General features: G+C 55.0%; 4 protein-coding genes across 7 annotated transcripts; 2 read left to right on the forward strand and 2 right to left on the reverse strand.

Moving 5' to 3' along the window:
- Positions 1-31: 31 nt before the first annotated feature.
- Positions 32-5,463, reverse strand: LIN37 (lin-37 DREAM MuvB core complex component). 2 transcript variants are annotated; one of them, XM_060652215.3, is made up of 9 exons: positions 5,128-5,463; positions 2,079-2,154; positions 1,868-1,918; positions 1,522-1,551; positions 1,355-1,440; positions 1,103-1,269; positions 414-554; positions 253-326; positions 32-168 (listed from the first exon to the last, which is right to left on the reverse strand). In XM_060652215.3, the coding sequence occupies exons 1-9, from the start codon at positions 5,159-5,161 to the stop codon at positions 87-89; spliced, it is 741 nt and encodes a 246-aa protein (XP_060508198.1). In that variant the 5' UTR covers positions 5,162-5,463; the 3' UTR covers positions 32-86. The 2 variants fall into 2 exon arrangements, with proteins under 2 accessions (XP_060508198.1, XP_060508197.1); XM_060652214.3 differs by having other exon boundaries at positions 1,868-1,921.
- Positions 5,464-6,689: 1,226 nt separating this feature from the next.
- PSENEN (presenilin enhancer, gamma-secretase subunit) lies at positions 6,690-8,106 on the reverse strand. Of its 2 annotated transcripts, none has more exons than XM_060652247.2 (4): positions 7,974-8,106; positions 7,682-7,839; positions 7,140-7,244; positions 6,690-6,980 (listed from the first exon to the last, which is right to left on the reverse strand). In XM_060652247.2, the coding sequence occupies exons 1-4, from the start codon at positions 8,012-8,014 to the stop codon at positions 6,841-6,843; spliced, it is 444 nt and encodes a 147-aa protein (XP_060508230.1). In that variant the 5' UTR covers positions 8,015-8,106; the 3' UTR covers positions 6,690-6,840. The 2 variants fall into 2 exon arrangements, with proteins under 2 accessions (XP_060508230.1, XP_078294631.1); XM_078438505.1 differs by having other exon boundaries at positions 7,682-7,773; positions 7,974-8,085.
- Positions 8,107-8,188: 82 nt separating this feature from the next.
- Positions 8,189-10,461, forward strand: U2AF1L4 (U2 small nuclear RNA auxiliary factor 1 like 4). Of its 2 annotated transcripts, XR_013552375.2 has the most exons (9): positions 8,189-8,325; positions 8,472-8,559; positions 8,934-9,000; positions 9,083-9,132; positions 9,208-9,306; positions 9,472-9,605; positions 9,711-9,806; positions 9,907-10,055; positions 10,173-10,461. XR_013552375.2 is itself a non-coding variant. In XM_060652238.3 (8 exons), exons 1-8 carry the CDS (start codon positions 8,282-8,284, stop codon positions 10,255-10,257), a joined length of 663 nt encoding a protein of 220 aa, XP_060508221.1. In that variant the 5' UTR covers positions 8,194-8,281; the 3' UTR covers positions 10,258-10,461. The 2 variants fall into 2 exon arrangements, 1 of the variants encoding a protein (XP_060508221.1); XM_060652238.3 differs by lacking the exon at positions 9,907-10,055 and having other exon boundaries at positions 8,194-8,325.
- Positions 10,462-10,948: 487 nt separating this feature from the next.
- On the forward strand, positions 10,949-13,206 carry IGFLR1 (IGF like family receptor 1). The gene is made up of 5 exons (XM_060652188.2): positions 10,949-11,062; positions 11,189-11,411; positions 11,881-12,065; positions 12,371-12,749; positions 12,833-13,206. Exons 2-5 carry the CDS (start codon positions 11,225-11,227, stop codon positions 13,156-13,158), a joined length of 1,077 nt encoding a protein of 358 aa, XP_060508171.1. The 5' UTR covers positions 10,949-11,062; positions 11,189-11,224; the 3' UTR covers positions 13,159-13,206.
- Positions 13,207-13,464: the final 258 nt, after the last annotated feature.

Below are 13,464 nucleotides of genomic sequence, written 5' to 3' on the forward strand. Positions count from 1 at the left end.
AAGAATAGGCTGGAGCAAGCAGAGGCCAGTGTGAAGGTGTGAAGGAGGGGAATGTTTATTGGGGGGATGTGGGGAGCAGGGGAACATCACTGGCGCTCATACATCTCCCGTAGGATCTTCATGCTTTCTGAGTACCGAAGCTGGTTCCGATGAGATGCCTCCTTCCACCTGTGGTGGGGGTGGAGAAGCAGAGGGAGGACTCAGCAGTTGGGGCAGAGGCCATAGGGGTGCGAACAGGATGGGGATGCTCACCTCTGGCGGATGCGTTTCCAGCGCTGCATGTTGCGGTAGATGAGTGTGGATGGTGAGGGCTCAGGCTCGGAGGGCTGAGTGGACAGAGAAGCCAGGCTGGGTGGCCATGCCCGAGCCTCGTAACATATGCCCCATAGCCCTGGGTCAGTTTGCATACCCACCTCATCATCGGGGGTACCCTGGGTCTCAGGCTGCAGCGGGGATGGAATTCGGGACCTGCAAGCATCACCAGATGGCCCAGCGGCTGTGGGTGGAGGCAGCTTGTACACATCGCGACTCTTGCTGCTGGTGACCTCTGAACTCTGGGGACACAAGGGCCCCACCCCGGGCCCAAGAGAGTTAAAGAAGGCCAGCACTATATACTTCACCCCTCCTGCCTCATCCAGTGACAATAGACATGGGGGTCTCACAGGGGCTTGTCTTAAGAGCCATGCCAAAGGAGTGTCTCCTGTCCAGTCCAGGGACCCCCCTCCACCTCTGCCCAGCCCAGGGACCCCCAGTTACTCCTGCTCAGCCCAACGACCCCCATCTTCTCCCCTAGGCCAGGTGGCTACACCTTTTTGCACTAAGGACCCCTGTTGAGCCCCCCAGCTTTTGGTCACATCTATCTGCCCAAGGGAGCCCTGTTCCCTCTCCCTCCTAGGCCAGGTAGCTGTGTCCGTCTGGTTTAGGGAGTTCATCCATACTCTCAGCCAAAATGTTCATATCTGTGTGCCTCATCAGACCAGAAATCACTGAGGGACAGAGACCTGTGCCTGTCTATCCCACTAGCTTTGGGAGGACACCCTGTGGTTATCTATCTACCCACTGCCCCCCTGGCTGCCGGGAGGGGCCCCACCACACATCCAACCTCCTCATCCTCGGGCAGTGGGGGCAGTGGCGAGCTGGGTGAGCGTTCTCGCTCGCGCACTGAGGGGCTGTTGCGCATCCAGGCACGGCAGATTGGGTACAATGGTGTGTTCTCACTGAACTGAGCCAAGTCCACACTCCGGTCAAACAGCTTGATCACATATGTGTCTAGGGTGACGGGAGGGGAAGGTGTGTGAACATCCTCCCATAGCTCCCCATCATGGCCAGCCCTCTAGAGTCACCGCCTACTCACTGGATCGCTGCGGCCCTCCCTCAGCCAGCCCGTCATCCATCTCCCTCCTCTTCTTCCTCCGCTGGTGGGGGAAGCGGGCGGATGGTCTGTGTGGGGCAGGAGAACATCAGGACCAGGGCAGGGGTTGGAGACTTCTTGTCAGTTGGCTGGGGCCCCTGCCGCCTTACCGTTTGCCGGTAGATGCAATGGAACAATCCCTGTGGGGAGACACAAGATGTCAGCAGGTGACTCTAAAACAAATGACTGCTTAAAACCCCAAAAGGTACCCTGGGGAGACTGAGACGTTCACAGGGACCCCACCGAACTCTTAGGCCCTGCATCCCACCCACGCCTCCAGGGCTGGAAGTGCCAACCATAAGGAAACCTAAGCTTCTGCTGCCACAGGGTCTCTGTACATGCAGGGTGGTCAGGACTGCGGTGGAGGAAGTGTGGGGCAGAGTGGTCAGAGCCTGGATGAAGAAGGAAGTTATCCAGCACGAGCCCTCAGATACAGATCCCATTAACAAAACTTACTTGTTGTGGGTGTCCGAGGGGGTTTTCCCAGCTTCCTCCTCCAGGCGCTCCCTGCTAGTGGAAGAGAACTGTGGGCTCAGGGTTCCCAGGGGCAAGTGGGAAGGCACCAAGTAGCTTTTCCATTGGGCCCCTTCCTCCCTAAGCCAGCCTCTGGGGTCCTACCCAGATCCACCCAGGACGACCCATAACCCCTGCTGGGCTAGGTCCCAACCTGTCCATGTGACTCTTCTCCAGCAGACACTGCAGGACAGCATCAAGTTGGTTCCGGGCCTTGGCCATCTCCAGCTCTGGGGAAGAAGATACCAACCAGGAGTCGGTTCTAAGGCCCATCGCAGGTGGGCAGCCAACTAGGCTGAAGGACATCCACATCCAAGCCTACGGCCGGGCCCAGGCACATTGGGCGGTGCAGTGGGCAAAGACAACTGACGTGATGAGCAAGAGCTCTGGGTTCCAGGGTTGTCCCACATGCTCATGTGTGACCAAACGCAAGTCACCTTACCTCACTGAGCCTGCTTCCTCAACTTGAAAATAGGTCTCCCAACGATACCTATCTGCAAGGACCATTTGAGGTTTAAATAAACCTATGTTGGGGCACCTGGGTGGCTCAGTTGGCTAAGTGTCCAACTTGGGCTCAGCTCATGATCTCCCTGTTCCTGAGTTCAAGCCCCGTGTCGGGCTCAGTACTCACAGCTCAGAGCCTGGAGACTGCTTCAGACCCTGTGTCTCCCTCTCTTTCTCTGCCCCTCCCCCACTTGTGCTCTGTCTCTCTCTCAAAAATAAAATGTAAAATTTTTTTTTAAACAAACCTATGTTATATATGAACCTCTTAGCAAGATGCAATTACAATAAGATGTACAGAGTACTTATTATGTGCCAAGAATTGTCCCAAGCACATTACACGTATTAACCCTTTAAATTCTCACAATAACTCTGGCAGGTAGATAGGATTGTCCCCATCTTATGGATGATGAAACTGAGGCACAGACAAGTTAGGCTAGGAAATTGCAGGACTGAGGATTTGCACTCAGGCACTCCACAGATGAAGTTATAAGGCAGAGACTCAAACTGGGTGCAGAATGTAGCTCCCAGATGTGGTCTGTTTGGCTGAGGCAGTGGTGTTATTTTAAATCTGAACTGAATCTAAATGGACAACATGTAATAATTGAGAGACTGCACCTAAAATATCCATTTTTGGCTCCCCCCCTGCCCCGCTCGAAATGAGATATGGGCCTACCTTCCTGCATTCCTGGCTCTGTTGGCCTCTGTGTTTGCCTCCCCTCGTCATAGAACTTAAAGAGGTGATGATGTTATAAATATTCTCCTCTCGCCTTTGTGGGGTGTTTGCTCTCGTTCCAACCAGTACCTAGCATCACTCTAGTCCAGGGCTCAAAGCCTGGAAGGACGCTTGGGGACATGCTTTGCCAGCCCTGGGATGAAAGAGGCAGGGATTCCCAACAGCATGGAGGAGAGGCAGGGTGGGGGTGAAGGGCTGCAGGCAGCTGAGATTCTAACAGAGAGCCCTGGACAAGAGCCCAGGTATAAATCATACATACCCACATCTCTTTCCCTAGGCCCTGCTTCTCTCCTGAACCTCAGACCTTGGGATCCCATGGTCTCCTGGATACCTCCCCCTGGACATCCCCTAGGCCCCTCCCATCTACTGGGTCCACACTGGCCTAGTGTCTCTCTAAACTTTACCACTTTTCCTGGGCCCCCATCTCTGGGGTAGCCCCACTCCCCCAGTCCTTCACTGGGCCTCATAATAGACACCTCTCATCCTCCTCCACCCCAGCTCACCAACCCCATGGCCTGTCCACTTGGCCTCCTGAGTATCTCTCTGCTCTCTCCCTATCCTGGTTCTCTCCCTTCCCCCAGGCTCCCAGCCTCAATCTCCTCCTCTGACCTACCCTGCACAACGTGGCCAGGAGACTCTTTGGAAAACCAAACCCACCCTGATCCTCCCCTGCATAGAATAGTCCACCACTCCGTAGTTCCCCAGGACTGAGTCTGAACTCTTTGGCCGGGTGTTCACAGGCCTCCAATGACCCTGCCTGCCCCCCGCCCCCACCATCATCTGTAGTCAGGCCGTTATATTATACTCTTCCACTCATGATTTTTTTTTTTTTTTTTTTTTTTGGAATTTGGGGGAGATCTTTATTAACTCACTCCTCAGTTCAAAACCCTCCTTTGGCTTCCCATTTCCCTCAGAACAAAAGCCAAAGTCCTAACTTGGATCCACAAGAACTGTCCTCCTCCCTCTCCCTGTTTGCCATCATCTCACACTCTCCACCTGACTCTCTCTGCTCCAGACACACTGGCCTCTCTGCTGGGCCTTGAACGTGGCAGATGAGTCTTCCACCTCAGGACCTTTTCAGAGCTATTTCCTACATCTGATTTGCTGTTCCCTCATCTGTCCTCACTCCTTCTTTTTTTTTTTTTTTTTTTTTTTTTTTTAATTATTTATTTTCGAGAAAGAGAAAGAGACAGAGAGAAAGAGAAAGAGAATGAATGAATCCTAAGCAGGATCCAGGCTCTGGGCTGTCAGTACAGAGCTGGACGTGGGGCAGGAACTCATGAACCCTGAGATCATGACCTGAGCTGAAGTCACAGGGCTCAACGGACTCAGCCACTCAGGTGCCCCACCTTGCCTCACTCCTGATCTTACCTTCTCCTGTTTCGTTTTATTAGAACTTATACCACCTAACACCCTACAAATCATTTTGCTTTTTTGGGGGTCTGGATTCCATGCCTCTCCCACCACCCTCATTAACATGCCAGTCCTGGGTTCCCATCAGCTCGGACGCAACCCAAAATGACTTCCTCTCTCTCAGCTTCGGTTTCCCAGTCTACCACACTTCCTACTTCCTAGCATTACTGGGATACAGGGACCGGGAGGATTAAAGGCTTCTCTGTACTTCAAGTGCTGAACACAATGCTTGACTCATGACCACTGCTGGAAATGGGGAAACCGAGGCAGAGGCAAGAAGTGTCCTTTTCATTGTCACACGTCTCAGGATCCCCGGGTCTTACTGTACCACACGGTCTGAGCCACCACCATTCAATCTCAACGCTACCTTCAACACAGACCGGGAGGGTATGAAGATGGCAAGAATCGTTCAATGCCTGACATGGCGATAGTCAGGTGGGCGGCAGGAACAAGTCGCGTGGTCCGTCTGATCGCGACAATCTTATCTATCGGGACTACCATACCCTGATGGGTCCGGTGCTCCCCTACAGGCCCCCTACCTCGGGGTCCTCACCTGATTTCTCCACTTTCACCTTCACCGGAAACATGGCTTGGGTCTGAGGTGTGGCTAGCTGGGTCAGAGGAGGCCAAAGAGCCCCGGGTCATAAATGGAGGCCGAAGACTGACGGGAAGAGGTCAAAGATAAGCTTTGTGTGCGACCAGTCCTCCGCGCTGAGCAGTGTCCGGCGGCGACCGCCACTACAGCCGCCACCTCCTCTGTTTCCCTTCTGTGGGCGGGGTCCCTTTGGCAATTGCTTGTTCCCATTTGGCAGTGCCACCGTCGATCTCGTCCCTGACCAATTGACACCGCTGCCATCTGCTCCCAGCTGTAAGTCCCACCTTTCTGAGGCCCCGTTTCCGGAAACAAAGCAACGGCATCCCGGGGTGCTTCCTGGGAGGTGTAGTTCTACGTCCGAGACACAGCCAGGGTAACAACGCCTGCGCCGCGCGAGGCACGGTGGGAGACGTAGGACAGGGCTGCGTGAGGTTTCTTGGAACTTGTAGTGTTAGGCGCTTTGAGGAAAACCAATTTAGCTATTACCAAGATTTATCTAACCGTAGGAGTCCTTCTTGTCCCCGAGAAGAAGACAAGTCTGGAGTTAGGCCGGGTTCAACCTCACTGAGCCCTCGCCAGGTGCCAGCTACCTGTTAATCTCTCCTCAGGAGCAACCATTTACTTAGCAAATATTTATTAGCGTGCCAGGCACTCTTCTAGGCACTGGGGACACTGCACAGAACAAAACCGACAAAAATTCCTGCCGTAATAGAGCTTATATTTCAGAGGATGTAAGATTACAAGAAAGAAGTAAAACAGTTTAAAAGAAATGTAATAAAAGAAAGAATACAACCTCAAGGCACTTAGGGAGTACCAACGTTACGGATTGAAATTTTAAGTAAGACGGTCAAGGAAGCCTCTGATAAAGCTCTTGGCTATGTTTATTGCTGCAGACAACATCTCCTTCAGAAAATGGGAAACTTCATTTACCACAGATGCTTTGGGTCTGATAAATTCTAAGAGGTAGTATTGATATCCACATTTCTTAAAAAAAAAAATTTTTTTTAATGTTTTATTTTTGAGAGAAAGATAGAGACAGAGCATGAACAGGGGAGGGCAGAGAGAGAGGGAGACACAAAATCCAAAGTAGGTTCCAGGCTCTGAGCTGTTAGCACAGAGCCTGATGGAGGGCTCGAACTCATGAACAGTGAGATCATGACCTGAGCCGAAGTTGGACACCTAACCTACTGAGCCACCCAGGTGCCCCAGTATCCACATTTCTGATGAGAGTACCGAGGCCAAGTGGGAAAGTAGAGTTTTCAAATTCACACCCCACCCCCCCCCCCCGCACCCAGGACAGGATAGCAGCCCCTAGTAAAGGAAGCATTGTTTCTTTCTTATTCTGCATCTGTAAAATAGGGTTCCTGAGCAGAAAAATTCCTATTTCAGAGGGTTCATAGAGTGAAGGATTGCACTACTGTGTGAAGCACTAAGCCTGGCACAAAGTGAGCATTCAATACACGTTTCTGAATATTAATAACCATTTTATGCTTCAACCTCCAAAAGATCCAGGAAGTCCATACAGAGAATTAGAGTCCTTTATTGGGGGATGTCAGCAAAGAACACAGGAGATGGGAACAAGTCTTAGGGGCTTGAGAGGGGCTTAGAGTAGAGGAGCCCATCCTGGGAGAATGAGAGAATGAGCAAGTCCCAGGCCTGTGTAGGAAGCTATCAGGGGGTACCTAGGGGTATGGTGAAGGAGAGATAGTCACCAAGGGCGCCCCAACGGGGCCGGTAGATCTGGAAGATGGTGATCCAGGTTGTGAGTACAATCACCCAGAAGAGGAAGCCCACAGCTGAGCGCCAGACATCTGTAAGAAGGAACAGGAATGGGTAAGGTTGGCCTCCAACTGCCCTCTGGCCTCCCCCAGACTGGCCCTCTCTTCTCTTTGGGAGCCCCAGAATTCTGAAACCTCCATCATTCCCTCTGGACACCCAATGGCCTCCCTTCATCTGTGTCCTAGACTCACAGCCTTTGATTTGGCTCTGCTCTGTGTACGCCGGGACTAGGAACGCCTCTCGGAAGAACCAGAAGATGTTGACCAACCAGAGAAAAGGCAGGAAAGCAAACCCACCTAAGAGAAAACAAAACAAAACAAAACAACAACAACAACAAAACTGTAACAAAAAGCAATGACATTCACCCCCGCCCCAAACTTCTACATAGAGGACAGAAGCCCTCTCCCATGTCCAAGTTCAAATGGAGACCTCTATCAGAGATTTAGGAATTCTGGCTCCTCCCTGTGACCCAAAAATCTGACTCCTCAATCATCTATTTCTCAGGACCCAGAATCCAGCCCCACAGCTTCCCCCCCCCCCCCCCCCCTGTCTCTTGGGACCCAGAAGTTGAGGACCCAGCTTCCTCTCTCCTCAGGTCTCAGACACTTCCCTCAGACCCAGGAGTCCGCAACTAAGACCCAAGAATCCAAGTCCCCGGGTCCTCTTCCGTCGGGCGCTCTAGTCCTGTCCCGGTCCCCTCTCTTCTCCTGGGACTCTAGGAATCGGCCCTTACCCAGGTAGTACTTCCGGCACAGATTTAGCTTCTCCTCGTTGGACACCCGCTCCAAGTTCATAGTTGCGCTGAGGCGGAGTCGTCCCGAGGGTCTGTAAGGGCAAGAGCCGAGCCTTGACCCCAGGTGACAGGTGCAGGGATCGCGAACAACCACGCCCCTATTACGACAAAACGGAGATAAAACTGAAGGGTGGGTTTGCTGAAAGAAGGGTACTCCGGCCCCCACCAGCAAGCTGACAGGGTTGAACGCTCTTCACGTCTATTGGGGTACGCGAAACGACCCCCAACTCACCAGTGGAACCTATTTCCTCCGCTTGGAAGCCTTTGCCACATTCAACTCCGGACGTTTGCGCGAGATACCGCAAGTATCTCTGGAGTTTGTAGTCTTTTTCAGTGAGGCAACGCTGCACGCATGCGCCTTCGGGGAACTCCGGGAGGCGGTGATTTTGCGGGGAGGGCGCAGGTCTCCAACACGCAAGCGCAGCAGACGGTCTAGGAGCGCGTGCGGTGGAGGGAGGCAGCGACAAACTACACTTCCCAATGCTCTAAAGCAACGGAAATGACGTAAAGAGCCGACTGAGTTGGAGGGTTCGAGTAAAAATGGCTGAATATTTAGCTTCGATATTCGGGACTGAGAAGGACAAGTGAGAACGGGCGCAGGGAGTGGCCCCCTGCGGGGACCGGGGCCGGGACATTTGGTTCCCTGGTGGCTGGGAGGCGTTGGGCGGTGTTTCTGGGGTGTCCGGCCTCCCCGGCCCTCGGTTCACCTCTGTCTTTGCACCTCTTCCAGGGTTAACTGCTCTTTTTACTTTAAGATCGGGGCCTGCCGGCACGGGGACCGGTGCTCCCGGCTTCACAACAAACCGACTTTCAGCCAGGTGAGACCCGGCACGGCGGAGCCTTGAGGGTTAACGCCTCCCAGCCGTTCCCCTTCTGTTGTCCATCATCACGAGGTCCCGCCTTTTCCGGATTTCAAAGGCCCACCTTACCACCGGCTTTTTTCCTGTCGGGCCTCTGCGGGTTCCTCCCCTTCCCTCAGGTCCCTCTCGCCACGCCCCCGTACTTACGAACTACACTGCTGGGCTGTCCCTGACTGCTAGGTTTCTCTTCTGGTTTCCTTAAGCGCAAGCATCGCTGATGCGCTCAATCAAGGTGCTTAGGCTTCTTCTCTGTTGCCTGGTCTCAGCCCCAACCTTCATACCCCATCCCTTTGCATGAGCTCAGGCCCCCGCCCCCTTTAAATTCTGTTCAGACCATAGTGCTGCTCAACCTGTACCGGAATCCACAGAACACCGCCCAAACCGCAGACGGATCACACTGTGAGTGAGGGGCCGGTCTTGGGGGCAGGGCAGACAGACCCCGGCAGGCCACCCCCTGATTTCATCCTGCCCCCTCCTCCAGGTCACGTGAGCGACGTGGAGGTGCAAGAACACTATGATAACTTCTTCGAGGTGAGGGTTGGCAAGGGATGGGTTGAGTCTCCTGTGGGCCAGGAGCTCAGCTGAATGCCTCCTGATCTTCCGCAGGAGGTGTTCACGGAGCTGCAGGAGAAGTACGGGGAGATTGAAGAGATGAATGTGTGCGACAACCTGGGGGACCACCTCGTGGGCAATGTCTACGTCAAGGTGTCTGCTTTCCCCCCAATAGAGCCTACAGGTGGAGGCATTTCAGTGTCACCACTGAAGCCTCACAGCTTGAGGTCCATCACCAAATCCAGCCCAGCCCCAGAGCTGCTAACTGATTCCCTAAAGACTTCTGAGTTTGCCAGCCCTGATCGATTTTTCCCTTAGTTTCGGCGTGAGGAGGATGCAGAGCGGGCAGTGGCTGAACTCAATAACCGCTGGTTCAATGGGCAGGCAGTGCATGCTGAGCTGTCTCCTGTCACCGACTTCCGGGAGTCGTGCTGTCGGCAATACGAGATGGGGTATGGTAGTACGGGGGTGGGATGGGCACCAGGAGTTCCAGACTCCTGTGTGTTGGGAAGCTGTCATCGACGGCAGCGTCCTCCATCCATCTATCCCCTACCCAGGGAATGTACCCGGGGTGGCTTCTGCAACTTCATGCACCTTCGGCCCATCTCCCGGAATCTTCGACGTCAGCTGTATGGGCGAGGACCCAGGCGCAGGTACCTCAGGATCAGCTTGTCAGGATGTCTCATACCCTAAGGCCTTTGTACCCTGGGATGGACCTTATCCTATGTCCCCATAACAGCGTGTCTCTTTTAGATCCTAAGACTAGTTCTGAGCATCATCCCAGGACCAGCGCCTAAATCTCAACCCCAAAACCAGCTGGAACTCCAAACCCCCAAACCCAAGACCAGTCTGGATCTCCAATCCAGAGATCAGTTCCTGAGCACCTGTCCTGATACCACTCAGTAACTCTGGTTATTTCATCACCTGCCCTGCCCTACCCCAGAACTGAGAGGCAGGCCTGGGGAAGTGTGCAACATTTTTCACAGCTCTAACCCTCATCTCTCCTCTCCTGTTCCCAGGTCACCCCCAAGGTCCCATACTGGTCACCGCCCCCGAGAAAGAAACCGAAGACGTTCCCCAGACCACCGGCATGGCCGCTTCTGAGACCCTGGCTCCCTTGACCTCCACCCCTGACAGGCATAAATGTTCCTGGCCAGAACACCTCCTGAAAGCTTCCTCACCTCCCCAGCGCCGTCTTCCCCAGGCTCCGGGGCTCCGTGATGTTAATCTGTTAAACACAGGGACCTTCCTTTACCACCCTTCCCCTAATAAAGTTCTGTATTGAGGGTTTAGAACCTGTTAGCTTGAGCCTAGCTGTGGGCTGGAGTTTCCTTCCACCCCCGCATCTCCTGACGAAAAGGGGAAGCGGGCTGGGCTCTGGCCACAACTTCAGCTGAAGAACTTCCAGCAACAGGTGGGAAAGCAGCAGGCTCCGGGCCCAAGGCTCTAGAAACCCCTCAGTGGGACCCGTAGCAGTGGGGACGCTTTTGTGCTGGGAACTTCAGGACATTTCTCGAAGGCTTCTCAAGGGGGAGGTGCCTGATTGTGGCAGGTTGGAGGATTCCCAGCCCGGAGGAGATTGGGGTTAGGAGCTAAGGTAAGGCCCCTGGGAGTTGAGTGGGAGTCTCCAGAGGGTGAGGTCCGGGTGCTCCATGCCAGCTCCCCTGAGGTGGGAGTTCGCGATACCTAATAGTTAAGCTTACTGTATGCTAGGTGCTGTTCTAAGCAGTTTACTTCTAGTAATGGTTTTAAGTCTTCGAAATAAACCTTTGAGACAGGTACTGTTCTCCTGTTTTAGGGATGAGAAAAGAGGTAAGGAAGATGGCAGCGGTGGGATATGAATCCACTCTGTGGTTCCTGAGTCCTCATTCTAGCAATCTAGAGGCCTTGGTGGTCCTTCTAATAACGGGTCAGGAGCTGGACTAGGGGCTGGGGTGGGGGGGGGGGGCGGTAGGTTCCCCGTCTTCCAAAACGGTTTGGGTATCCCAAGCCCCCACATCACTGCTTCCTTCTTCTGCCCTGGTTTCCTGGAAAGTGTGACAGAGGCGCTGTGGCCGGAAGTTCTGTGGTCATGGCCCCCCAGGCTACAGACCCCGCCCGGATGGGGCCCCTACGCCGCCTCCTGACTGCGGCACTACTTCTGGCTCAGGCTGCGCCTCGGGAGGCCTCCCAGCACTGCGGGCGCCTAGAGTACTGGAACCCTGATAACCGGTGCTGCAGCAGCTGCCTGCAGCGCTTTGGGCCGCCCCCCTGCCCGGGTGAGGAGCAGGGGCCGGGGTATGAGGGCGGAGCCAGGAGGTGATAAGGAGATGGGGAAGGGACGAGGTCTGTGGATTATTGTCTGTGAGGCTTCCTTCTGCGTGGGGGCGGCCGGCCCTATGCAGATAAGACGGCAGGGGCGCTGAGCCTGTGACGGAAGGGATGGTATGGGTTACGTTAGTGCCAAGGCGAAGTGGTCCTGCCAGTGAGAGGGGCCGAATCTCGGCGGTGTTCAGAGGGTGGGCTGTGTGGCTAAATCGGGAGTGGGTGGGACTTGGTGCCGAAGCGGGGCGGGGCCTGTGTAGAGAGGGTCTTGAGCCTGCTTGGCCAGTGCGGGGAGGGTGGCACGTCCACGGATAGGGTGGGTGAGTCGAGTACAAGGTCGGGATAGGACAAAGGGGAAAGGGAGTCGTTAGTGCAGAAGAGGAGGGGCTGGGCAGCCACACGTGAGACTTTGTTTCCCACCAGACTACGAGTTTTCGGAAAACTGCGGATTCAATGATTTTGCCGATCACGTGACATACCCCTTCAAAGAGTGTCCCTTTGGGCAGTGCAACCCCGACAATGCGGAGCTATGTAGCCCTTGTGGCGCCGGAGCCACGGCCCCCGCTCCCGCAGGGAGCAGGAGCGGAACCCAGCGTCGCTGCAGAGAGGTGCGGGTAGGCCCCGGAGGGCCTGGGAAGGGGTGCAGCCTGTCGGATGCGGGACAGGGGCTGGGGGGAGTGGTTTTGGGGTTAGGTGGGCGGGGTCTGGACTAAGGGAGGGAGTGTAGTCCCACTGAAGAGAATAATAGGGTTGGGGGAATAGTTGTATCAGGAGACCTACCTGGGTTAGGGGGTGGGTCGCTGGCTCAGGTAGGGATTTGGTCCCACTGAGGGATATAAGGATGGGAGGTTCAGGCTGAGGGGGGCAGAAGTGGGTGGGGCACGCCTCCAGCTTTACTCCAACCTATTTGCAGAAGCCGGTCCCTCCCAAGGAGCCCTGTCCTCTCAAGTCTGGGAAACCCAGAGTCTATAGCTCCCAGGAGCCCAGCCCATCAGCGATTTCCAGTGTCTCCTGGACACCTGAGCGCAACGTCACTCAGCAGGCCTTGCCGAATTTTGCCCTGCCAGTGGTGCTGGTTCTCATGGTGCTGGTTCTGCTGGTGACCTCAGCAGTGATCCTTCTGCTTGCCCAGCGGTGTCACCGCCGGGCCAAAGTCCTCCATCCCTACCCCGGCTTGGTTTGTGGCGACACCAGTATCCATACGGTCTTCTCCTTGCCCTCGTCCTCTCCAGGCTCCCTGGAGGCATCAGACGCGGGGGATAAGGTCTCTCTGGTTCCACTCCTGGGCAGAGGTTAGTCGGGGACGTGCCAGGGAGGGAAAAGGTGGACTAGAAGATTGCCCTTCCTCTTCCTCACCCCTCCATGTGTCTCCCAGAACTGCCGAGTCTGGCATCACAGCCCCTGTCTCGCCTCCTGGATGAGCTGGAGGTGCTGGAGGAGCTGATAGTGCTGCTGGATCCTGAACCTGGGCCAGGTGGGGGGATGGCACGCGGCACCACGAGACACCTGGCGGCGAGGTACGGAGTGCCCGCTGCCTGGTCCACCTTTGCCTACTCACTGCGACCCAGTCGCTCGCCACTGCGGGCCCTGATCGAGATGGTGGTGGCAAGGGAGCCCTCTGCTTCTCTGGGGCAGTTTGGCACACACCTGGCCCAGCTGGGGCGGGCAGATGCGCTGCAGGTGCTGTCCAAACTTGGCTGATCTGGGGCTTTTTCGGCCTCCTCCTCAATAAAGTTTCCCGTGAATTGCCTGCTGCCTCTGGGCCTCATTAAGGTGCCCTTTTGAAATACGGTCTTAACTGGGCCAAGACCCAACGGGAATCCCCTCATTCCACCATGCGCAACTAGACCAGATGTGGGAGCCGGCCTCGTGCCTCTGGGCACCCATGGTCCCGAGAAATGGCCCCGCTACCCTGGGGAGAGCTCATTCACAGGGGCCCAGCCGGATTCTAACTGGGAATATGTTGAACGTTTGTTGCTCCGAAGCCTTAACAGACCCTCACAATTT

The sequence above is a fragment of the Panthera onca genome, chromosome E2 (genome assembly GCF_046562875.1).
Source record: "Panthera onca isolate mPanOnc1 chromosome E2, mPanOnc1 haplotype 2, whole genome shotgun sequence".
Classification (NCBI taxonomy): Eukaryota; Metazoa; Chordata; class Mammalia; order Carnivora; family Felidae; genus Panthera; species Panthera onca.